Here is a 23,754-nt window from a genome sequence, read left to right as displayed (position 1 = left end):
AACTATGTGAGGAAATAATGATGATCATATGTTTGGAACAGGAGCGGAAAACCTGATCTTAAGAAATTGTATTAAATTAAATTAATTTGGTTTGATTTGTAATAATTTGGAAAATTAACAAAAAATAATTTGAAAAAAAGAGAAATTCATAGTTCCCCCCATAATTTTCCCCATGCAAACATTTCTATATTATAACAAATCATTGTCACTTTTACCATTTCCTATTTAGTCTCTCACTCCAATAACAGTTTATAAATCTTAGAAATTAGTTTATCATCTTTTACTAATATTTTTTTTTTCAAGTTCCGAACAATAACTTGTTCACCTGGAAGTACTGAAACCAATCTATAGTATTATCCGATACCTCTCCTTTTTTTCCAGATGAACCTTTCCCTCTTTGAACTCTATAAAATCCTTGCAAGTAGCCCATCTGGTATCCATATTTAACCTTTTCACCGACACCGCCTCAAATGGTGATATCCATCTTGGGGTTTTTCTCCGTAATAGATCTTTGTGTCTGCCAGACAATGTATATGCTTCTTCTTATAGTGTGATTTTGAAATCCTTTGTGCATCCTTGCTTTGTCATAGTGCAAATAGGCGCACCATCCAAAGCGTAGGTCAAACCCTTCTAGATCTAAAATATTGGTATCTCTTAGCTCCATCCATTCTTTCATGCAGCAGAGGCAGGCTGCCTCATAGTAAAATCTAATATCAGGTAGGGCAAAGTCCCCTCTTTCTCTTGTGTCTATCAGGTTTTTGTATTTAATGTAGGGGCCCCCGCCCCGCCAAATGAAGTTTGTTACATATTTCTTCCACTGTTTAAAACAGTTTGGGCTATTTATCACTGGCAGTGTTTGAAATAGGAAAAGCATCTTGGGCAGGACATTCATTTTAACTGCAGATACTCTTCCCAACAAAGACAGAGCTATCCTAGACCATTTATCTAGGTCTTTTTTTATTTCATTGCAGATTTTAGCATAAATATACTGGAAAAGGTTTAGATTCTTGGTTGATAGCCAGATCCTCAGATACTGTATTTAATTTTTTGCCCTTCATTTTGATTCCTGAAATATTCTCAAGTCTTTCTCTTGTAGGTCTAGGTTTACGACTATCATTTTGGTTAGGTCACCTACTTTGCAACGCAGAAGGCAACTACAGCATACCTGAGAGATGGACCATCCAGCCTCTGCTTAACGTCCAGCGAAGGCACTCTGGTCCATTCTTACCATCTCCAACAGCTCTTACCATGAGAAAGCTGCTCCTAACATTTTGCTGAAATCTGTTTCCCTGAAATTTCCAGTCATTGGTTCCATACCCTCCAACATTTCTCATATGATAATAGGGACGTCCTATTCCATAATGATAATTTTACTATTTATACCTCAGACATCTTAATGTGTAATGGAGAGAGCTTCCCTCCTCTGCACTGGAATCACTGCAAGGAATATGATTAGCATCGGTCTGTGTTGAAGTTGTCAGCAGGTCTATGCATCTAACGTTTTACAGTCAAATGCTACCACTGCTCAGGGGCGCCAACCTGCCCCCCACATTGAGGAGGTGAGGTCATATGATGTTACACATTTATGCCCTCCAGGCCCAGAAAAGAATAAAAGAATGCAACATAGACCCCTGGGGTGGCAGACAGTATGCAACCTCTGGATTGGCCATGGCTGCAATCCTGTAGACAACGGAGTTTGCTTCTGAGTAGGCATGTATAGGTCTGCATTGTAAGTCTGGTATAATATTGGAAACTTTTCCTTTTTTCATTTTGGGGAAAAAATACAAATGCAAACAGAAGATTTGAAGAATCACAATTTTTAAAAATTTAGATCTATTTTTTAAAAAACAAATAAATAGTATTATGCATTTAACTTTGACCAAATTTAACTAAATTAACCAAAGTTGAAGAAGAAGAAGACAAAAACAAGATCCAAGAATACAATATAACCATTGACAACAGGAAAAAATACAATAAAACAATTCTGGGATCCTTTGTCCCTTTTCTAGGGAACACAGCATGGCAGCAACAGTGCTCAAGGGATGCAGGTTTGAGAACGAACACAGTTTTCAGGTCTTTTTGGCCTGGCCCTGACATATGAGCGGCAATTTAAAATATAATTGTCTAGATCAATGTTACAGGATGTAACAGGTCTCTTAAGTGCTTCACTGCACTTTCCAATTTTTTGAAAATGAAATCACAAAGCTGCCAAGTTTTGGCATGATGAACTAGCACCAAGGCTGATCCGCATCGCTGGGCACTTGCTGAGGCCCCAGTAGGTCCCACTGCCAATTTCCAGAGCTTCCTCGACATGAACCTCCTCCTCCTCCTTGTTGTTTCTGGCTGATGTCCTGACATCTCTAAGTGGAGATAAGGAGCAATAGCCACTTCTCTCTCTCCCCCCCCCCACCAGTGGGTGAAGAGATTTTGCTTACATAAGGGGTGGGGGAACTTTGGCCCTCCAGATGTTCTTGAACAATAACTCCCATCAGCTGCTGCAAGCATGTTCAGTGGGTAGGGATGATGGGTGTTATTGTTCAGCAACATCTGGAGAGTCTAAGGTTCCCCACACCTGGCTTAGAGTGAGAAGCGAAAGATTGGTCAGTGGCAACAGCAAGGAGGTGGCCCAGACAAGGAATGCAGTGGAACTTACTTCTGTGTAGACACGTTGTAAGAGGCTGGAACTAGTTCACACATACATCACTTTGGGTCTCATCATCACTTGGTTACTCCACAAACAGTACCACACTTATCTGAATCTATGAACGAACTCCACAGAAGATCATTGTGTTTCAATCAACATCAGTGATTGTAGTGATTTAGAGATACCGTATTTTTTGCACCAAAACACTCACTTTTTTCCTCCTAAAAAGTAAGGGGAAATGTCTGTGCGTGTTATGGAGGGAATGCCTACGGATGGCATGCCTACGGATTTTCCTCCTCTAAAAACTATGTGCGTGTTATGGTCAGGTGCGTGTTATAGAGTGAAAAATACGGTACTTTCTTACAAGAAACTTTGAGGCGGGAGCTTGGAGAACAGAGGTGCCAGAGGTTTGAGGGAGCCTGATGCGACTTTGTGCGCATGGCGTTGTGAGGAGCCAGGGGGTGGAGCTGAACTCCCTCTGAAAATTGAGTGGGCCTGGCCCCCTCAAAAAATACATTCAGGGAGCCAAAAGTGCATCGGCCCTAGGAATCGGCATCTATGTTGGAGAATGGTGTGAAGGGATCGTGCCTTCTGGCTGAAGGAGCTCCAACACAAAATTAGTTCATGTAACTGCTTGTTAATAAAAGAAACACAATGTTAACTCTTGCTTCAAGGTACTGAACCCAAACTTACTATGTGGTGTCAGAAGTGGAGGTCACAAGGCTTCCGAAGCCTACTTTTTCTAATTGCAAAGTGTTTGATTAGATACTCAGAAATAATCTTACGTAACACATCTGCTTCTGTAGAGGTGAGGCATCCAGCCTTGCCTTGTTGCAAAGTTGTTCAGTTGGGATTTTTAATATACAGTCGTACCTCGGGTTAAAGTTGCTTCAGGGTGAGCATTTTCGGGTTGCACTCCGCAGTGACCCGGAAGTAACAGAACGCGTTACTTCCAGGTTTTGCCACTCGTGCATGTGCAGATGCTCAAAATGACTTCACGTGCATGCGCAGAAGCGGCGAATCGCGACCCACAGATGCGGGTTGTGTTCACTTCAGGATGTGAACGGGGCCCCAGAGCGGATCCCGTTCGCATCCAGAGGTACCACTGTACTTCAACTGAGAAAATGAATGCTCAGCTGAGCAATTTGTGTGGGAAATTTCTGTCTTGTCCACCTTCCCTTGATGCCCTAAGTAAGCACGTGCTTATTTTGCTAATGGTTAATCCAGCTGTGCTATGGGGCCTTTTCAGTTTGACATAGGGCTTTCGTATGCTTTAATCCAATCCTGATCCTGACTCTCCCCGGTCCACATCCATCACCAGTCCAGCTCTGCACCCTCGCCGCGCCGCCAGAGCACGATTTCTGTTCTCATCCTGAAGTAAAGTTCTTAACCTGAAGCAGTATTTCTGGGTTAGCGGAGTGTGTAACCTGAAGCGTATGCAACCTGAAGCATATGTAACCCGAGGTACCACTGCAGTTTCAAGCACTACTACAGGTTCCACATAATATCTGTACTGCATTGTTTACTGTGACAGCACCTGCACTTTGGAACTCCCCGCCTATTGCAACAAAGCACGTGCCTTTGCTAGACTCTTTTCGGGCACCTGCTGAAAGCATTCTTCTTTAGGCAGGCTTACCTAGATGCTTAGGAAGTTGTAGTAATTTTAATCTTAATATTTTAGCTTTTGTATGTTTTAAAGTAGAATTGTTAATTTTTCTTGATTTTACTGCTGTGGGTTTTTTTGTTTTTTGTTTGCTAAACCATTTTGCGGGTTTTAAAAATAAATAAACAATAAATATGAATAAAATATCACAAGCCAAAACACAATCCATCCTGTTGATTTAAGTATCTGTCCATAGTCGCCTACTTGTTCTCAGAGGCCCAGAATCCACATTCCTTTGTAAGAAAATATGAAATAACGTAAAACCATTTTTGCAGTCAAAAATAAAAATAAATAAATAAATGGGGGGTGACAAGAAATTTTCCACACCAGGTACCACCTGACCTTCCTTAGGGCCCGCTCCACTGTCATGTTTGGTGTTCAGCAGCAGGAGTTTTTGAAAGAATCCTGTAAGCAGGGCCAGTTGGGGGGGAGGGGTTGCAGGAGGGCATTTGGCCTGGGGCACAACCTCAAAGGGGGCCTCAGATTTAGTCACTTCTTAATATTTTTGGTATTTGATTCTTCTCTCAGCTTGTTTCTACCTGCAGCAAACCAAAATGTGACTCCCACTCTCAGCTTAGAGCTGCAAACAAGCAAATGAGAGATGTGATTTGGTAAAAGACATGGTTCTTTTTTGTTCGCAGATATTTCATCATATTTAATTACATCTCACTTCTTTGGTGTGTGGCGCTATTTTGTTTTGTGTTCCATCATTTTTAATTTTTTATTCTGCCTAAAGCTGGAAGTGGCCTAGGTCTCTCTGGAGCCCTGAAACCAGGTGTCCCTGATCATTGTTCTTGCTGGCCAGGGCTGGGAGCAACACCCAGGCACTCAAAGGCTTGGCCAGTATTCTCTATAAAATGGACTGCAAACACACACACACACACACACACACACACACACACACACACACAGGAAGCATGCCCCAGAACCTTTTGCAATTTGCAGTGTTTCTGAAATGCAGAAAATTTGAAAAGCACCATAGACAGTCGAGTCAGCAGCAAAATAAGCACTCCAGCGTAAGTTTGCGATGAGATAACATTCTTTTTATTGCTAAAAGAGATATAGCATAAATATCTACAGGTACATATAACAGTTTTATACTTTTCATTTATCCCCCCTATTTATAGTTAACCCTATGTTGTAAGCATCCCAGAAGCATTCAGTTAAAAAAACAACAAGAGAATATGCATAAGAAAATAAATATACACAACGTCCCCTGCTTCCATTTAAAAAAAGCCAGTCACAGGACGGGAACCATTCGTTAGCCATATTGCTAGTGAGCCTGGCATGGTTTCCATTTTAATATGACTTTGACATCTCCGCCAGATAGTGGGTTTTTCTTCTTCACATTCCAGTGTCACAGAAGAGAAGTACTGTCTGTATTTCATCCTCAACTTTGGGTTTTCGGTGTCTGTAACACTTTCTGGGTCGTTTACAAATTTTTGCTTGGAAATGTTTATTTCACTCATCTTCCAAAAATATTTTTCACCCAGAACCAGAGTTCCGCTTAAAAGCTGCGAAGCTGCAGCAAGAAACCCAATATAGATGGCCATTCCAGCACGTTGTTCTGTGGGAATCGGAGGCACTCCCAAAACCTCCGGAAGTGGAATTCCATCGTTTGTTAATACAGAGTGAAGATTCCATGCAATGGAAATCAGTACACAAGTACCCACTGCCAACTCTATCCTTGCTCCAATTGAAAAGAAGGTATTGATGAAATTCTCGTCTTTTCCCGGCTCAAAGATGTTGCACAGAGCAAAGGCCATCCAAAGAACAGTCACCGCATTGGCCACTGAGGCCATTGGCATCAAGTCCTGGGCCACGATGATTTCCGCTGGCAGGGACTCCTCATCATTGAATGGTATACATATCATGTTAGTTTTCTTCATAGTAACTCTTCTGACAGAACAGGCACCCCAGATCCCAATGCCCACAATGCCCTGCTGGTTCCTGCCCATGATTTTGTCTACTTGCCACACTCTCCAGTCAAGGTTGGCAGATGTGGAGCAGATGCTCATTAGGCAGCCCAGGACAGCCAGGAGAAAGGCAGCTAGTTGCACGCAGGACACCCTGCACAAGAGGCGGACTGGGAAGGACCCAACATGCGCCTGGGGTGGAAGATCCGCTTTAGTGCTGGGAAGGCTGGCGATAGAAGGCATGCTGGAGGAAAAGACAGACAAAAGATAACCGTTAGATACTTAGGCACAGTATCATATGGACATCTCCTAAAGTTTGAGCAAAGAGTGATGTGCAGCTAAAACAATGCCATCATTCTAGGGCAAATTCTGCATTTCCCACCTTGAGACGTAGGAATGGAAAAGTCTGCTGTACCTGCAATCATAAGTGCCAGGAATCAGACTTCCCCAGGGGTGAAGAAATTGCACAACCGCACAACCCCTTTTGTTCCAGGGACCCCCTCCATGCAGATAATTGGGCTCTTGTCTAGTCCACTCCTCCTCCGCATTCCTATGCTCCCCTCCCTTCCCTCTCCATTGGTAAAATGTCAGGCATGATCCCACCAAAGTTATGCATTCTACCCTTGAAAGAAAGTTTGGTGCAACAGACCAATACAGCTCCTGTTCAGGAAAGAATCCTTTCTGGCTTTAGTCCTCATTCTCTCTCTCTCTCTCTCTCTCTCTCTCTCTCTCTCTCTCTCTCTCACACACACACACACACACACACACACACACACAGTGAAAAGCCTACCAAGTGGCTCTCAGACAGGACAAAAGGAATTAAAAGTCAATTTGTTCCTATCTGAGAAAACACTGCTATGTTGGTGGGGAACTGAGGAGCGCTGCATATATGCACCTGCGTGAATCAGTTCTTCAAGCAGTCTTTTTCCAGAGTGAGGGATTTTTCCAGGTCTTTCTCTTCCAGCGTCTGACCAAGGAGAGGACCTGAAAAGAGTGAAGCTGGTCTGAGCACCGTAGAAACTGCTCCTTGGAGTTCTGAGGCAGTTAGAATGCAGCTTGCTTTGAACGCTCGGAAGAACACAAATCATAACTCCAGGGTACTTGTCATTTGGAACATTTGGCAACTGCTTGGAGGCAGTTTGCATTTGAATACCAGTGTGATTCTGCAACTTTTAAAAGACACTTTTTTGTTAGATGTAAGCTTATGCAAAGATTGGATACAAAATGTGGAAATAAACACCCCAGCTGCCAGTTCCAAAGGAATGAGCGAGCAAGATTTGAAATAAACCAGTGGTCAGCAACCTTTTTTAGCCGTGGGCAGGTCCACCATCACTCAGACCATGTGATGGGCCGGACTATATTTTGGAAAAAAAATATGAACGAATTCCTATGCCCCAGAAATAACCCAGAAATGCATTTTAAATAAAAGCACACATTCTACTCATGTAAAAACAGCTGATTCCCGGACCGTCCATGGGTCAGACTGAGAAGGCGATTGGGCCGCATCCAGCCCCCAGGCCTTAGGTTGCCTGCCCCTGGTGTGGGCGGTCACAGAGGGCAGCGGGGCAGCTCCCACTTCATAGCACACACCACCCCTGGTCTGATATATGTGGGAAGCACAACCACCTTGCACACTATTGCAGATCACAATTTCTGAAACTCCAGGTTGATAAGAAATAGTTTTATATGGGTGTAGTAGAATTGGGCAGGGAGCATGGCTGGAAGGACTGGAATCAGCCAGTGGAAATGCAAGTAACAATGTCAGCCTTTAAGCTAAACATGGGTGCTCAGGTTAATATGTTGTCCGACAATTATGAAAGACTCCAATTTAGGTGAAAACTACTTTCAGCAAGTATTTAACTAATGGACTATTACCAGTAAAGGGACACCATATTGGCAGCACCAGATACAAAGACATTGAATATAGCTTGCCATTTATTATAATTCCTAAACAGCTGACTCCAGTTCTGGGTTTGGCAGTGCATGACAAACTTAGCATGATTAAATGGGTACTGGCCATGCAAGACAATGGGAAACAGGAATATGACACACTGATTTTGTGTTATCAAAATGAAGGACTTGGCTACTTACCAGGTGAACATACTATCCAAATAAATAAACAAACTACCATATTTTTTCGTGTATAAGACAATGCTTTTTCCTTTAAAAATTTAGTCCAAAATTAGGAGTCGTCTTATACATGGATGGTGAATCTCAGGTGTTGGTGGGGCCCACTCCGTTGCTACGCTGGTTCTGGTGCTTTGAATAGATAATAAAATACCAAAGTTGTTCTGTTTGATGTTTAAAATATTGATTTCTTAATTTGGGGTTCAAAAAAAATAGGGGTTGTCTTATAGACGGGGGCATCTTATACACAGAAAAATATGGTAATGTCCTCAGAGATCCATCCGTGCAGAAAAGTGCATTTTGCACTTTGTGACAAACTCAGAGAGAAGTTCTCAAGAATGGGTTTTTTTACAGGTCATAAAGAAGATTGAGGAACCCACAGAATGGGTGATGCCAGAAGCCTTAAGGCCATCAAGATTGAGTATTTCAAACTCCCCACTAGAGAGAAAATCATGGCACAATTTGCAAATGCTCACAGAGGACAACCCAAACACTTCACAGTCAATACCCCTTTGAGAGGTATTACTTTCTGTGACACCTATTTGATGTTGCTTCAGCAGCTGACATGTACTATAGAACCATACACATGATACATGAGCACACCGATGGAATTGACACTTCAAAAGATGATATTGTGCAGTACTCTGTCAAAGGTGAACATGATCTAACACTTGGGAAGGTCTTAGATGCAGCAGGAAATTAAACTAAATAAAGAACATTGTGTTTTTGGGATCACTGAACAGACATTTTGGGGAGATGTTATCTCTACTAATGGGGTAAAACCTGACATAGAGAAGTTTTTATCCCATGACCCTAGTCCAAGAAGGATGTGGAATGGCTTCTGAGGTAGTTAGCGAACTAGTTCTTGTCTCAAGACATTGAACCTAAAACTATTACATTATGGTGTAGGGCAGGACTTCAGGTTGGCTCCAGGTATGAGGGGATCCTTTGACGGAAATCCAGCCGTCATGGGATGGTGCAAGGAACGTGAAAAAAGACACAGGAAGCCAGCTATATTTCCATGGGTGGTAAGGAGCAGATCTTTGTCTCTCCTCCTCCAACTTTATTCCCTTTGTTCTGCCTCCGCATGGCCGTTTGGCAAAGTCTCACGTTACCTCACGTTACCTCATCCGGTCATGGCCTTTGCTACGCCCATCACCATATAAGGTCAATACATTCCAGTACATTGTAAGGCACAGTTTGTGAGTCAGCGAGGTAGCCAGCTTGAGGTCAGAGGGCACCCTGCAGTTTTACAAGCCTCTGCCATGGCTCTATGACTCCCACAGTCTTTGGCAATGTGCCTACTGTGTCCCATCCTGTGTTGGTAACCTGGCCTGGCTGTGGGTTTTACTCGGCTGCTGAGCTGTCAATTCCCAGCGCAGGCAGTAGCCCAGGGGTCAACCATCTTTTGGGGCCTGTGGGCACATTTAAAATTTTGAGAAAGGGCTGTAGGGGCTAGTTAGAAAATGTCTGCTATGGGTGTGTGGCATGACACAAAATGGCTGCTGTGAGGGTGTGGCAAAGGACAAGATGTCTGTCATATCTAAAAGAGCAGAAAAAAATGCCAGGATCACTTCCCCCTCTGCAAATCAGCAGGGGAAAGGTACCTCCATCCCAGAGTTGCCATATTCCGAAGAGCAAAAAAGAGGACACATTTGCTGGGGCGGGGGGAGTGGGTGCAGGAGCAGGAGTGGGTGCCAGGGTCATAGCTGTCAACGTTTTCCTTTTTTTTAAAGGGAAATTCCCTTAGTCCGAATAGGATTCCTCACAAGAAAAGGGAAAAGTTGACAGCTATGGCCAGGGTGTGTCCCAGGGCATGCCGTGGGCAGGGTGCACATTGGAGGGTGCTGGGGAGGGATGCATCAAAATACGTGTATGCAAATTGTGGGGGAGAGAAAGAGAGACGGACACCACACACACACACACTGCCACCCCCTCCCCTGTGCATGCTTCCCCCTCCTCGCTACCTTGGACAACACTCTCACACAGGCACACACTCCCTCACACTCAGTTAAACACACAGACGCTGCACACACTGCCACGCCCCACATGCTTCCCCCTCCTCGCTATCTTGGGCAGCTTTGCAGCTGGGCCGCCCAGTTGGAGGGCACGGGGAGGGGTGCTGCTGGCATAAGCCAAAGCAAACAGGAACTGAGCAGAGAGAGCAAACAGTCTCTCCCATGTTTTTGAGGTGATATTTACTGAGATCACTTGTGGGTGTTATGGGGAGGTACTGGTAGGCTGGAGTGCTGGGAGGGCCTTCTTTATGTGGGAGGGCCCAGATCGTGAAACCCCCTACTTTACAAGTCCTGGTTGGCCTTGTCTTTAATGGGTCTTCAGTGTTTTGTTAAACAAGCATGGGGGTGTGTGTGTTAATATATGTTCCCCCATGCTACTCACAGGAATTCTGTTTTAACCTGATCTCAAGTTTTTATGGTATTTTATTTTCCACCAATTATCTTGTGACTGAGCTGCCCGGCATAGTGCCTAATGGCAAAGTAAAAAACAAATTTGCAAATAAATAAACGAGAAACTTCTGTTTTGATATGGTGAATACGTAATGGCTCTGCCTGTAATGCTGAGCCATAGAATCAGCAAGCAAGTGTGCAGGTATGCAAGACAAAAATTGCAGCTGCTTTGCTGCTGTGGTACCCAAGATTAAGCCATAGTTTAACTTAGTTGTGTCCAAACTCAGGCTAATGATTTGCCTTGTTCCAAAGAGACCATAAGCTGTAACCATGGTTTTTGTGTATGTCTTACTACTTTTTTTAAAAAAATTGTGCACTCATAAAGATATCGGAGTACAGTAGCTATATGTAATCCCACTTTCAATACTTTTTGTGCCTGCAACACTTTCAGAACAAACATATTACTTTGTTTTCAGTCAGTGTATGTCCCACCGTTGCCTGCTGAAATCCTGCAATTTCTACACCACAAATGTTCTGGTTAATTTTTTTGTCTTGCTTTTGTGGGAGTGCTCCTCCAAATGGCAATAATGTAGTATCAGTCAATGTCACGGAACTAATAAACCAGAATTATGTGCGGAAGCTCCAGAATAAATGTACCACTCAGTGGCAGAGCTTCATGTTCTGGCACTGGGGGGGGGCAGAGAGCAGGTGGGGGCAAGGCTGGTGCGCGTCCTGGGGGCATGGCACACCACCTCTGGGGGCATGGCACCCAGCGCAGGTGGGGGGCAGGGGCAGCCGCAATGGCACCCCACCGGGATCGCACTGCTGGGGGTGGTGCGCTCCCCCCGCACTCCTCTTCCTCCGCCAGTGGTACCACTATGTTGCAGAATCTTGCAAGCAAAAACAAAACCACTAATATGGAGGGCCCTGTTTTAAAATCTTTTTTATTTTTTATTATGATGATTTGCAGGCTTCCTACAAGCATCTGGTGGGCCACTGCGAACAGAATGGTGGCCTAGAGGGGACTTTTTGCTTGGTCCACCAGGTCTGTTCTTGGCACTAGTGGGGAGTGGGTGGCACTGTGGTCTAAACCACTGAGCTTCTTATGCTTGCCGATCAGAAGGTCGGCTGTTTGAGTCCGTGCTCCTGCGAACCTGGCAATTTGAAAGCATACCAGCACGAGTAGATAAATAGGTACTGCTGCAGTGGGAAAGTAAACAGTGTTTCCATGCGCTCTGGCTCATAAGCGTCCCATTGCACCATAGCAGTTTAGTCATGCTGACCACATGACCTGGAAAGCTGTCTGTGGACAAACGCTGGCTACCTCAGCCTGAAGCCAGATGAGCTCCGCACCATAAGGTCAAGTTTGACTGGACTTAACCGTCCAGGGGTCCTAAACCTTTACCTAGATAGTAAATTTTCCTAGGTTTACTCAGTGTACTAGCCAAAACTTGATCATCAAAGGGCAATTAGCATGCACTTGGGAACTGACCAGCCCAGATTCAAATTCGTAAGACACACTTTATTAAAAACAATGCCTCGGCAGTGCCTGAAACTGAAAGCAGATTGAAAGCATCTTCATGGATAATTGTATGTCTTTTCACAATAACTTGCAATTTCTATTTTTGAAGAGGCACAAACGTACGTTTTGGAGGGATGGGGAGAAAGTGTTAAAATTAAAAATTAAATGCACCAGTAAAGCTTGTATCAATCAAGGGAAAGAAATCGGAGGTTCGTCTAGTCTCGCTCCTTTTAACATCCTCCATCATGGCCAACGTCTTTCATGGGTGGATGTCATTTCCTGCTTCACAGAAAAAGCCAAACAATACCTTTGCAACCCTCCCCTCAAACTAACTGATCCAGCAGTTAGCGGCTGCGAATGCAAATGCAGCCAAGCGAATGCAGAAGCCGCTTCTCTCCTCCCCACGACAGCAAGGGATCAAAGGCGTATACGCATTAGCCCTCTCTGTATATGTCTGGCTGGCAGAGAACAGGGCGTGGGCAGCAGCAGCAGCAGCTCATCTGCAAGACTGCGGATATTCTCTCTCTCTCCTTCCTGCTGCACCAGGATGCAACTGAAACCAGCACTGGAGCAACCCTTGGAAGGGTACAGCCCGAAATAAAGCTGGCTCCTTTGCAGCATTTTTTATTTTATTAAAAAAGCCATCACCCGAAGGACAGGGATTTGGATGCATCCGTGCAAAGAAGATAAAGAGAAACCCCGCCCCCCCCCCGCTTCCTTATTGGCAGTGCAGCCCGAAGGCCGGCAACGGCAGTGGCGGCGTCCAGCCCGCTCCCTCGTTGGCGCGCCCTGCCTTCCAGGTCGCGGCGAGCCCGCCGAGGCTGCAGCCCGCTGCCGGTTGGCTCCTCCACTGCGCCACTTTGCATGTTGCCGCTCTGCTCGCTCTCCATTGCACGGCGGCGGGGCGGTATTTGCATGCGGCCGACGCCTGCGGCCAATCAGGGCCCCGCAGCCGGCCGGCCCCTCTCGTCTGTGGAGGACAGGGCGTGGCGCGGCGCGCAGGCGCGGCAGCACCTTCCTTGTGCTCGGGCTTTGATTGCTGCCGGAGAGGGCTTCTCTCTCTCTCTCTCTCTCTCTCTCTCTCTCTCTCTCTCTCTCCCCCCTCCTCCTCCTCCTCCTCCTCCTCGAGACTGGGCTGGGTTTGGAGCAGAGGGAAGAAAAGGCGTCGCACGGGGGGATCGCGGCTCCTTTCTCATCCTTGCGATTTTTTTTTTGGGGTGGGCGGGTGTGCAAACGACACCGCTGCACGGTTGCTTTTCAAATCTATATATATGCCGCATCTGTACTTTTAAATATTATTTCTTGCAAGGAAGACAAGCGCAGCACTGTTTACGTGCCCTTTTCAAAAATACGAATAGCACTATTGCAATTTTTAAAGCAAACGAGCGCTTTTTTTTGGTGCACGAACAGAATCTGCAGAAAGTAGGGGTTTTATTTATTACTATTTTTTTTTAAGAAAGGTTGCGTGGGACTTTGTTTCCCCGAGATGTCTTACCAAGGGAAGAAAAACATTCCACGCATCACGGTGAGTTGCAGGCTGTGGCGAGGAGGGTGGCGCGTGGGAGGGCGATGTGGATCAAGCCCTTTGTGTGTGCATTAAGGGGGGGGCGGAGAGGCTTCTGCAAGCAGCGCGCTCAAAAAAGCCTTTGATGCCGCCGTCGAGATATAGATAATGATAATAATAATGAACGTGATGGGGAGGGAAGGAGGGGAAACCTGGTGCAAGCGGGGGAACAATGGTTGCCTTGAAGTTGCGTAGCGGATGCAAACGTGAAGAGCTCTCCCCCCCCCCGCGCTCTGTTATTTGTGGCCACCAGAAAGATGCTTTTATCTTGCCATCCCCGGATAGTCACAAGCCGATTGCAGATTTTTCAGTGTACATGCCTGAAATAATAAAACTGGACACAGAAAGGGCAAGAGAGAGAGTTGTCCTGTGACTGTACGTTGTTTCATAAGCCCGTGATAAATAGCTGCCCTTAGCGGTCTTGAAGATCTGTTTTGTTCTTCCTTTAAAATACAAATTAACTCTACGCATTCATTCTGCTTTGTTGGATGGTAGTGGAGAAATGGGGTCCGATGGGGTGACCCTCTTGGCAGGGAGGGTGGGCAGTTGGGTGGTCGACCTGAAGGTGCAGCCTCTGGTCGTGGTTGTGGCAGGCGAGCCAGTGGGTGTATTTTAAAAATTATAATGTCTTATTAATTTTACTATATGAAGCGAGGGTTTAAAAGAACGTGGTTGCGATGTTGGGAGCTTTGGCAAGTCTGCCCCACCCGCTGCCTTTTTGGGTGCTGGTGAAGGGAATGGTTGAGTGGTGGGCTTGGCTGGGGTCTTAAATTTCTCTTCTCCGCCCTCCCTTTCCTGATCTCCCCCCATTTCGCCCTCTTTATTCATACAAAGGAGGCAAATGGGAGCGGGTAGGGGCAAGGTTGGAAGACAAACCCAGGTCTTTTTCCTCCTACCCCACCCCTTGCAGGAAGTAATGGCGGTGATGGCTTGGGTGATTTGAGCAGAAAGGGGTTGGCCGCTTGGCTGTTCCTCCTTGCTGTCCCTCCCCAGCAAGGGAAAATGGGGAGTGGGCAAGGAAGTGAATAAATGGTTGGTACAGGAGCCCCTCACCCTCTGCAGCATGCTTCCATTCTCCCGTCCACCCACCTTTCCCCATCTTTATCCAAGATGAAATAGGAGTCATTTCTCTTCTGGAAGGATTTCTCCCCACTTTGTCAGTCAGAATCTCCCCATGTTCGTTCCTGCAGGGAATCCGAAGGGGGGCGGGCAGAAGAGAACAGTTACATAATAAAGTCCTAGTGTTTGTTATTGCAGGACCTGATTGCCATGCATGGATTTCTAGATGCAGAGGCACGAAACATGTACACAGCACAGTTGGATGCGATTGCAGTGTATATATTAGTAGGAGATGCAGCTGACTTCTTAAATTAATACTATAATGTGCTCTAAGAAGCAAGAGGCTTAATTTCCTTCTCTTTCCTGTTACTTAAGTGACAGCTAGACATGACTGGGACACATCTCATCATGCCAAACCGTTTTTCTTTGAGTATTAAAACTGAGAGTTGTGAAGAAATTTTTAAGAATCCGAACAAAATCCTGGGTTGGACAGCAGTCTCTCCCTCCCTCTCTCTTTACGTAACATGGCTCATGTCAAAGAATCTTTTCAGTGAATTGGTATTTTCTCACCGACTCCTAAAATCTAAAGCCTTTAAAAAAAATATGTTGGAGCGACATTAAGGTTATACTCTAGCATGAGGCTGATAAGAATTCAGGCCTTCAGCTGTTTGGTACACTTGTTCTTTTCTGCAATGACAGTAGTGCTCTAAGATAAATGGGTGAAATGTATAAAGAGTCCTATCTAGTTTGTTTCAGTGTGTAAACCTAGAATAACTGCAGGGTTAATGGAGTGACAACAATGGAAAAGCACTGACCACGTGACTCTGCACAGAAGTGGATTTTGCCAGGAGCAACACTTCTGCATCCAACAGTTAATAGAAGGGTGGAATTATTAGGCCTGGATGGGGTTTGAAATTCATTTTGACTAGTGTCCTTCAACCTTACAACTCTGCGATTCATTTTGTAACTCTTAACTTGCAATATGGGTACTGATTTTATGTATTTATTTTTATCTTTTTCTTCCACATTCTTTCTCTGCTCTTTCTCCGGTCTTCTATGCTCCTCTTTACAAAATGTAGTTTTGGCACTCTTGGTGCAATCTACTTAATCTAAAGGCGTAGCTCAGTAATCGGTTGCAACTCTGGTTGAAAGCCAGTGACCCAACCCCTTGAAACAAGACAAGTTTCAGTTAACCCAATCCTTTAGAAACTAGGGTCACATCCACAGTATACATTTACAGACCTCACAGAGCTACAATTCCTGGCACTCTTAACAAATGACAGCTCCCAGGATTCTCCATCACTCTTAAGCTGGTATAAGAGTTCTTTAAATGTATGGTATGGATGTGACTTAGCTCACGTATTCCACACTGTGGAGGGATCATAGGACTTCTGTGCATAGGACAAGTGTGCATGCACATGAAAGCTCATACCAATAACAAACTTAGTTGGTCTCTAAGGTGCTACTGGAAGGAATAATTGCTTGATTTATCCTGAAGAAGAGCAGATTTAGCTCAAACACCTGAAGGGCTTTCACATAGAAGAGGCCAATGGAATCTTTGCTGCCCCAGAAGGTAGGACAAACAATATAGGCCTATATGACGTGAAATTTCAGTTTGACATTTTGGAGGAAAGGTAAATCATTTATGGGGTGGGGAGCTGACTGTCCCTCCCAGAAGGCCTTCAAGCAGAAACTGGGCATTTGCTATGCTCTAGGTTTTGATTTCCTGTTAATGGCCAACCAGGCCCTCTTCTCCAAATGCCAAAGAAGGCCCCCTCCAATTTCTGTGATTCTCAGTCATAAGAACATAAGAAGAGTCAATCTTGGTGAGTTTCATAGACACCTGTTTGTGGGTAAGTGTGCCTTAGAACTGCTGCTTAGCAGTGATGACGACAGGTCTTTTTGCCAAAAGTATTGGGAATCCAAGTTTAATGTATAAGAGGTTGCCACCAACGGAACATTTCAGATGTCTACTTTGACTCGCAGTTGCATTTTGCGCTTTAGGATTCTCCATTTGTGAGCACTTCCAAAAGTCTGGGTGCCATTTTTTTGCGCCTGGGTGACACTCAAGGATTACTAAAATGTATGTGCTTTGAAACCACGAAGTATATGTTAATGATAGACAATATGTTAAGGAATTTAACAATGAAGAGAAGAGTGTTTTGAAAACTGAAGTAAAGGTAAAGGGACCCCTGACCATTAGGTCCAGTCGCAGCCAACTCTGGGGTTGTGGCGCTCATCTCGCTTTATTGGCCGAGGGAGCCAGCGTACAGCTTCTGGGTAATGTGGCTAGCATGACTGAAAACTGAAGTATGGTACCAATATTTTTATTGTAAACACCAAATTAAGCATGAATTAAGAATTTCTGCTAAAAATTTGATATTAGCAATGTTTCACTTATGTGAAATGTGTATTAATTCGTGCTTATCAAATTAATAAATAAAAAGTGTTGCCAGCCCCTCCCCCCGGTGGTGACTAGACATTCTGTTTTGGTGCCCACAACCCAGGTCCCAGAAGCCATTTGGCTCCTAGCTTTTCTACCCCTGTTTCTAACACTGCTTTCAGAGCAAGTTACAGTGCAAAGTTGAAGATGCATTCAAATGTGTGTGTCTGAAGCCCTATCTGCACTGTAATAGGGGCCAAGGTGGTGCTTGAATAGGTGTTCCCTACTCCCCTGACAAAGCTACGGTTCTGAGAGTGGTTTAACAATCCCTCTTCCCAGGTAACTGGGAATTGTAGCTCTGTGTGGGGGATTGGCATCTCCTAACAACTCTCAACACCCTTAATAAACTACAGTTCTCAGGATTCTTGGGGGGAAACCATGATGGTTTAAAGTGGTGAGATACTGCTTTAAATGCAGATGGGGCCTGAATCTCTGCTGAAAAGAGACCTGTGGCCTCTTGCATTTTGTGCCATGCATCTTGCATTTTCCACCTGCTCCATAGACTGACAACCCATCTACAGCAAGAGTGAGTAACCTGCGTCCCTCCAGATGATGCTCTGTGGTGTTCTTGGCAAATACAGCCCACTATCTACAGTGGTGGTTCCCAGATGTGGAAGTCCCTCCCTGTGAATATTGCGTGTGTCTCTAACACGAGTGTCTTTTCAGGGCCAGTTAAAGGCTTGCTTCCGCCCCTCCCCCAGGCCTTTGACACATTAGTGTTAATGATACCCACAAACTTATTTTTATGGTTTTAACAATGATTTCAGATTGTTTTGATGTTGTGGAATGATGATTGAAGGTCAAGAGATAAGAAAAATGATTGGATAATTACATAAGATGGACAGTCGCTAGTCATGTGACTCTTGACCACAAGATTGCCACTGTGCTGAGAGGATGGAGGAAGAGGTCCCAGTTTGATTGGAATAAGGCATGTGATTTCTTGCTCACGTGACTGGTTGTGAAAACTTGCTCTAAAGTAGAATAAGGCTTTTACAGCCTCTGGCGTATCAATTTTTATGTTGTTGTTCCTAGCCTAAAACCATAGGCTAGGATGTATGATTAGGCCAATGCCAAGTATTTGGGTTTACTCCTGGTAGTTGGTCCTACCACTCTGGCTCCCGATTGCAGCAGATCCCACCTAAATATTCTCTATATAACCACCATGGGTTATCTATTGGTTTTCGTGTGAGGGTAAACTTAGATCCTTGGAGACTCAGGCAGAAGTTGAGCAAATAATAAAATATTTATTTTACAGAACAAAATTGATAAAATACAGGTTGTGTCAGCTGGTAAAGGTCTTTCAGGAAACAGTTCACTTATTAATCATTATACTAAACCTAGTAGGTGTTACTGGCTTCTAAACAAAGTAGTAAACACACAGTTGCTTAATTCAGTTATTACTCCTCATTTAGATGTTACAGGTTTCTAGACTAGATGGTAAATGCTCAGCTTATTTCCAGTTATTTTGCTTCAGTTTTTAACTTAGTTGTTGTGTAGCTGTTACAGCTTAATACATTGGTTCTTAAACAAGGTGGAACTTTCTGTCAGTTTCCAACCTTTTCTCAATCCCACTCCTGAGGTACTTCCAGCAGTATAACAGACTCAGTGGATCACTACACCCCTCTTAACTGGTTTGGGAGTCTTTTCTTTCTAGAAGATCTCTCTCTTCCTGACTGACATGGGACCCAAGGAGACAGTATCCTCACAGCTTCTACTTCTCTAACTCAGCCCTCCAGTTAACTCCCATCTGAATACTCTCCCAAGATAGTATTTTTCTATCTAAGGTCAGAGGCTTCCTTCTCTGGCTACAGATAATTTCCTCAGAGTAGATGTTGCACGCATAGATCCGAACCAACTCTCCTTCTCTTCCACTTGCTCTCTCTTCAGCCTACCCTATCTGAACCCTCCCTCAGAAACGGCTCCTTTTATTTTCTCTCCCAAAGTGCTGGTCCACCTCCCTCTGACCAGCTGTCTTGGTAGCAGTCAGAGAGATGCTCCAGCCTCTGGTGGAATTCCAAGGCACTGCATCACCGGACTCTGGTCTGGCTCAGCTGCCTGTCACACTCCTCTTCTAATATCTCTTGGAAGCATAGCTCATTGTAAGGCGGCCAGCTTCCATGGAGGCAGCTTATACTGTTTCTCTGTTAGGAATAGACAGTTTCCTTGGTAAGACTAAAGATTGGACATGGGGGGGGGCGTGTCTAAGAACTGAAGAAGATCCTGCTGGATCCAGCCAGGGGTCCATCTAGGCCAGCATCCTGCTCCCACAGTGGCCAGCCAGGTGGCTACGGGAAGCCCACCATCAGGACGTGAGCACAACACCACTCTCCCCACTTGTGATTCCAGCGACTGGTAATTAGAGGCATGCGGCCTCCAACAGTGGAGCTAGAACATCTGCAGAAACCTTGCATTCTTTCAAAGCTGCAATTCCGTGTGTGCTTCTTGAGCCTAAGCCTTTAAAACTGAAGTGGAAAAATGTTTTATTTTATGTACTCATTCAACAAAATGTATATACTACTTTACTGTAAAAAGAAACAAAACAAACCTTTAGAACGACAGCACAACTTCCCAGTAAACATGCATAGGTTCGGATTGTAATAGTTGCTTGAACCTTGCACATGAGCATTTATTTTAACCAGCCTGCTTTGTGTTGCTGTTCGCTTGATCTCCTGTTGTGCAGCTATTAGTGTCTCAGCAAAGACAATTAATCTGCACGGTTGCTTCTCTCTTCCTTTAAAAGCAGTTGAGTGTAGTCTCTTCATTTTTAAGATGCTGGGAGCAATTAATGGCCACAACGTTTGTTGCACATTAGTATGCTGTTTTATTTTTGGGATCCATTATTAGAGATGCTAAATCAAAGATACTGGATCACACTTTCCCAGCCTGGTGCTCACCAGTTGTTTTAGACTGCAGCTGCGATCATCCTTGATGGGTTTTTAAAATAATAATTTTTTAATTAGTTTTTAATTACAGTCCAATAACAGCCTCATTATAACAATACCAACTTATAATACAATTATTAATACCAACCATTCAAGTAGCAAATTATATAATTTAGTTAAAGTGGCCCCCTGTGTGCTAGATTTGATGATTTCATAATTTTCTTTATTTCTGCATTCCAAAATCTTATTTGTTTTAAGTACATTCCAGTCATCATAATCCGTTATACAGCAACTGCAATATTAATAACTTCCATTCCTGCTGACACATTAAATTATTTATAAAACTTTAAGTGAGGAACTCAAACTATATCCTTGTTCTTCCTGTGTGTGGCAATTATTCTGTCCATGGTGTTTCGTCCTGTCCTTGTAAGATGTTATGTCTTTCTTTCCCCCAATTGTTGCTATTATCCATCATCTCATTGTTATTCCAGAAATTTCTCCATCGCTTTGTCTTGTGCTTCATTGTTTTGCACTGAGAACTTTAACAACAGCTGCAAAGTCGCTCTGTCCCAGCAAATAAACTGTTGCCACCATTTCCCCCCTCAGTCTGGGAAGAAGAGTGGTCTATCAGACTGCAGATGACTCAATAAAGAACCTTATCAGTTCCATGGCAGCTCACAGACTCCTTTCATCCTTCCTTCCAGCTGAAGATATATCTTTCCAATTAAATTAAATTCCAAGTCCTCTTAGCATTACTCTGTTCACTTCATAGATAATAAAGGATGGGGAAGAGTCAGCTCTAAGTTTCCATCGCAAACCTTTTGCAAAATAGAGCTTCCCTCCCAAAATAGAGAAACCGTAGGCTCCCCTTCCCCTCCCACCGTCTTTTGCACCGAATGAAGTCTTATCTCAAATTCAAACCTTGAAGTCCTTGCAGTTGGTTTGTTCCGCAGTTTGTGATCTCCTCTCTTCCAGTACTTTATTCCAATGAAGCTCTAATTAATAGGAGAACCTCAGCTTCTTAATAGTGGCATTGAAGGGTTTTCATCAGGCAAAGTGCTTTTACACTCAGCACCTCCCTGCCCCCCACATTCGATGCAGGAGCGAGAGCCAGGTGCCAAGATAAACTGCGAGTGAAGCCAGTTCCCCCCATCCCTGGAGGGAATTTGCAAGGATGATTTACCCTCAGTCATCCTTGTTTTTCCTTTGCCTACGATCTCCTGCTGTTGTGGGGCTGCCTCCATTAAGGCAGAGCGGAACCGGATGGTTGGCTGTGGTGACTGGTAGGGATGGGTGCCATATTGATAAAGTGTCCAAAATTGTTTGGAAGTCCACACCATGATAATGGTTTCATAATATTTGACATGGTGATATATTGCAAATCACAATGTGTGTGTGTGTGTGTGTGTGTGTGCGCGCGCGCGCTACGCAGCTTTTCCTGTCCCTGGCCATTGGGCATGCTAGCTGGGGCAGAGAAGGGTTGGGAGTCCAGCAAGGGTGGAGGAATTGGAAGTTCTGACAACCAGGCAGGGAAGGTGACTCATTTTTGTATGCACTGTTTGAAATTGTGGCCAAGTGATTGCCAGTCCTTGCAAACTCTTTTATTTGGTTTCCCGGATTGGGTTTCCCTGAGAAATTTGATTCCATTCACATTTAAAGGTGAATCTACCTAATTTGCACTTTCTGAAACAACGCGAACACTGAAACATAGCCATCCATCAAAATCGGCATTTCCCCACATTTTGCAATGCAATTCTCTAGCCCAGGAATGAGTACAAAAATGCATACACTGGGGGAAAGTGTGCATAAAAATGCATATTTTTTTGTGTGTAGAAAAGTGCATCCTATTATGGGAAATTGCTTTGCAAAAATGTCTGTATTAGGCAAAATTGCATAAAAAATGTGTCTGTCTGGCTAAAATAGCACTACAATGCTGATGAGAGCCAGTGTGGTGTAGTGGTTAAGAGCGGTAGTCTCGTAATCTGGGGAACAGGGTTCGCGTCTCCGCTCCTGCACCTGCAGCTGCTGGGTGACCTTGGGCCAGTCACACTTCTCTGAAGTCTCTCAGCCCCACTCACCTCACAGAGTGTTTGTTGTGGGGGAGGAAGGGAAAGGAGAATGTTAGCCGCTTTGAGACTCCTTAAAGGGAGTGAAAGGTGGGATATCAAATCCAAACTCTTCTTCTTCTTCTGATGAGTTTTCATGGATATTCTTTTTATTTAAAAATACTGTAAGCTGACATGGAAATGTGGTGATCTGCACTTAAGACTGAAAAAAGGAGAAATTCAGGTGGAATCTACACACATATAAAAACAGTTCTGAAAATGCTTTTTAAAAGCGTTTTTAAAAACACATTGAATTTTCCATAAGGCTCACCAATGCCATCTAGTGTCACATTGTATATTGCACATAAAGCACACTTTAAACGGTTTATTTGCAGCTGTATAGTCTTCAGAAAAATCAAAGCTGACAGGTTCCACCATTCCTACTCACACTTGAAATAGATGGGCGTGGCTTGAGCGAAACAGCCTCAAAAGACATAAGGGGAGGCCTGTGAACCTGTGGTTCACTGCCACAGATCTGGAGGGTCACATGCTTGCCATCTACAGTGGACAGGATGCAAATAAACATGTCTTCCTTAACACACTTGTTTCAGTGTGGGGTGTGCTGGCTTCAATACTAGTGCAGTATAAACGCTTCTGTTTCTACTATTAAAACATTTTGATCTGGTTGAAATGTAGTCACTCTGGCTTTCAGCTTCCCTGCCCCTCCCTTCTGCTTAACTTGTGACTGTAGATGTGTTTTCGTTGGACTTTACAGTAGCTGCCTAAGAGGGGAGAAAATATCTCCTGAATTGAAACCTTTCTAGCACTGAGCTGAAAGGACTTGTTTGTGTTGGAAATCCCATGGCAACAGACTTTTGGTCAGTTTCCTTACTTGCCGTTGACTCAGTACAAACCCAAGTGAAGTAACCTCTATGGTGTCTTTAGGCAGCTAAGCTTGCAGCTAAATTAAAAATAAGGCTTTTTTGAAAGCCTCATCTAAAGCATGTTGCTCTGCTGTAGCCAAATCTTGGAAAGACTTTAATTGGTGGTGGATGCTGCTTAATAAACAGATATACAAACTCTGTCTGTGTAACCTAATTTTTACTGTTTTTCAGTTGTCACATTGACGAAAGGTTCTGTGGTTCTGAAGCATCATTTCATCTTTCCAGTTGAAAGTGTTGTAGCTGACTTGTTTATATGAAGCAGCCTTTGAATAATTCAAAGAGAGATCCTGCCGCAGCTTTTTAATCTGGCACTGTACACTTGTCTTCCCATAATTAAGCATTGTTTGATGTCTCTTTGTTTCAGAGTGATCGTCTTTTGATCAAGGGTGGTAAAATTGTTAACGATGACCAGTCTTTCTATGCAGACATTTACATGGAAGATGGCTTGATAAAGTAAGTACCCAGTAATATTTTTTTTGGAGTGGGGTTGCATATCAGAAATGTAAAATCTCATAAAAGAAATCGCAGAGGACAACT

At 44.1% G+C, this 23,754-nt stretch overlaps 2 protein-coding genes across 5 annotated transcripts in view; one reads left to right on the top strand and one right to left on the bottom strand.

The window, feature by feature from the left end:
• The window catches only part of DPYSL2 (dihydropyrimidinase like 2), an 81,953-nt gene that overhangs the window by 15,625 nt on the left and 42,574 nt on the right, over positions 1-23,754 (top strand). For 2 of the 4 annotated variants that reach the window (XM_053367687.1, XM_053367688.1), the window contains exon 2: positions 23,582-23,670. In XM_053367687.1, the coding sequence (XP_053223662.1) occupies positions 23,582-23,670 (89 nt within the window). Of the gene's footprint in view, positions 1-13,355; positions 13,806-23,581; positions 23,671-23,754 lie in introns of those variants that run through there. The other 2 variants (XM_053367689.1, XM_053367690.1) reach the window with 2 other exon arrangements.
• LOC128403076 (claudin-2-like) lies at positions 5,329-7,201 on the bottom strand. The gene is made up of 2 exons (XM_053367695.1): positions 7,119-7,201; positions 5,329-6,467 (listed from the first exon to the last, which is right to left on the bottom strand). Exon 2 carries the CDS (start codon positions 6,464-6,466, stop codon positions 5,534-5,536), a length of 933 nt encoding a protein of 310 aa, XP_053223670.1. The 5' UTR covers position 6,467; positions 7,119-7,201; the 3' UTR covers positions 5,329-5,533.

Source organism: Podarcis raffonei, chromosome 15, assembly GCF_027172205.1.
Source record: "Podarcis raffonei isolate rPodRaf1 chromosome 15, rPodRaf1.pri, whole genome shotgun sequence".
Taxonomy (NCBI): Eukaryota; Metazoa; Chordata; class Lepidosauria; order Squamata; family Lacertidae; genus Podarcis; species Podarcis raffonei.
Note: the sequence above shows the minus strand (reverse complement) of the source record. Positions and strands in the feature narration are given on the sequence as shown.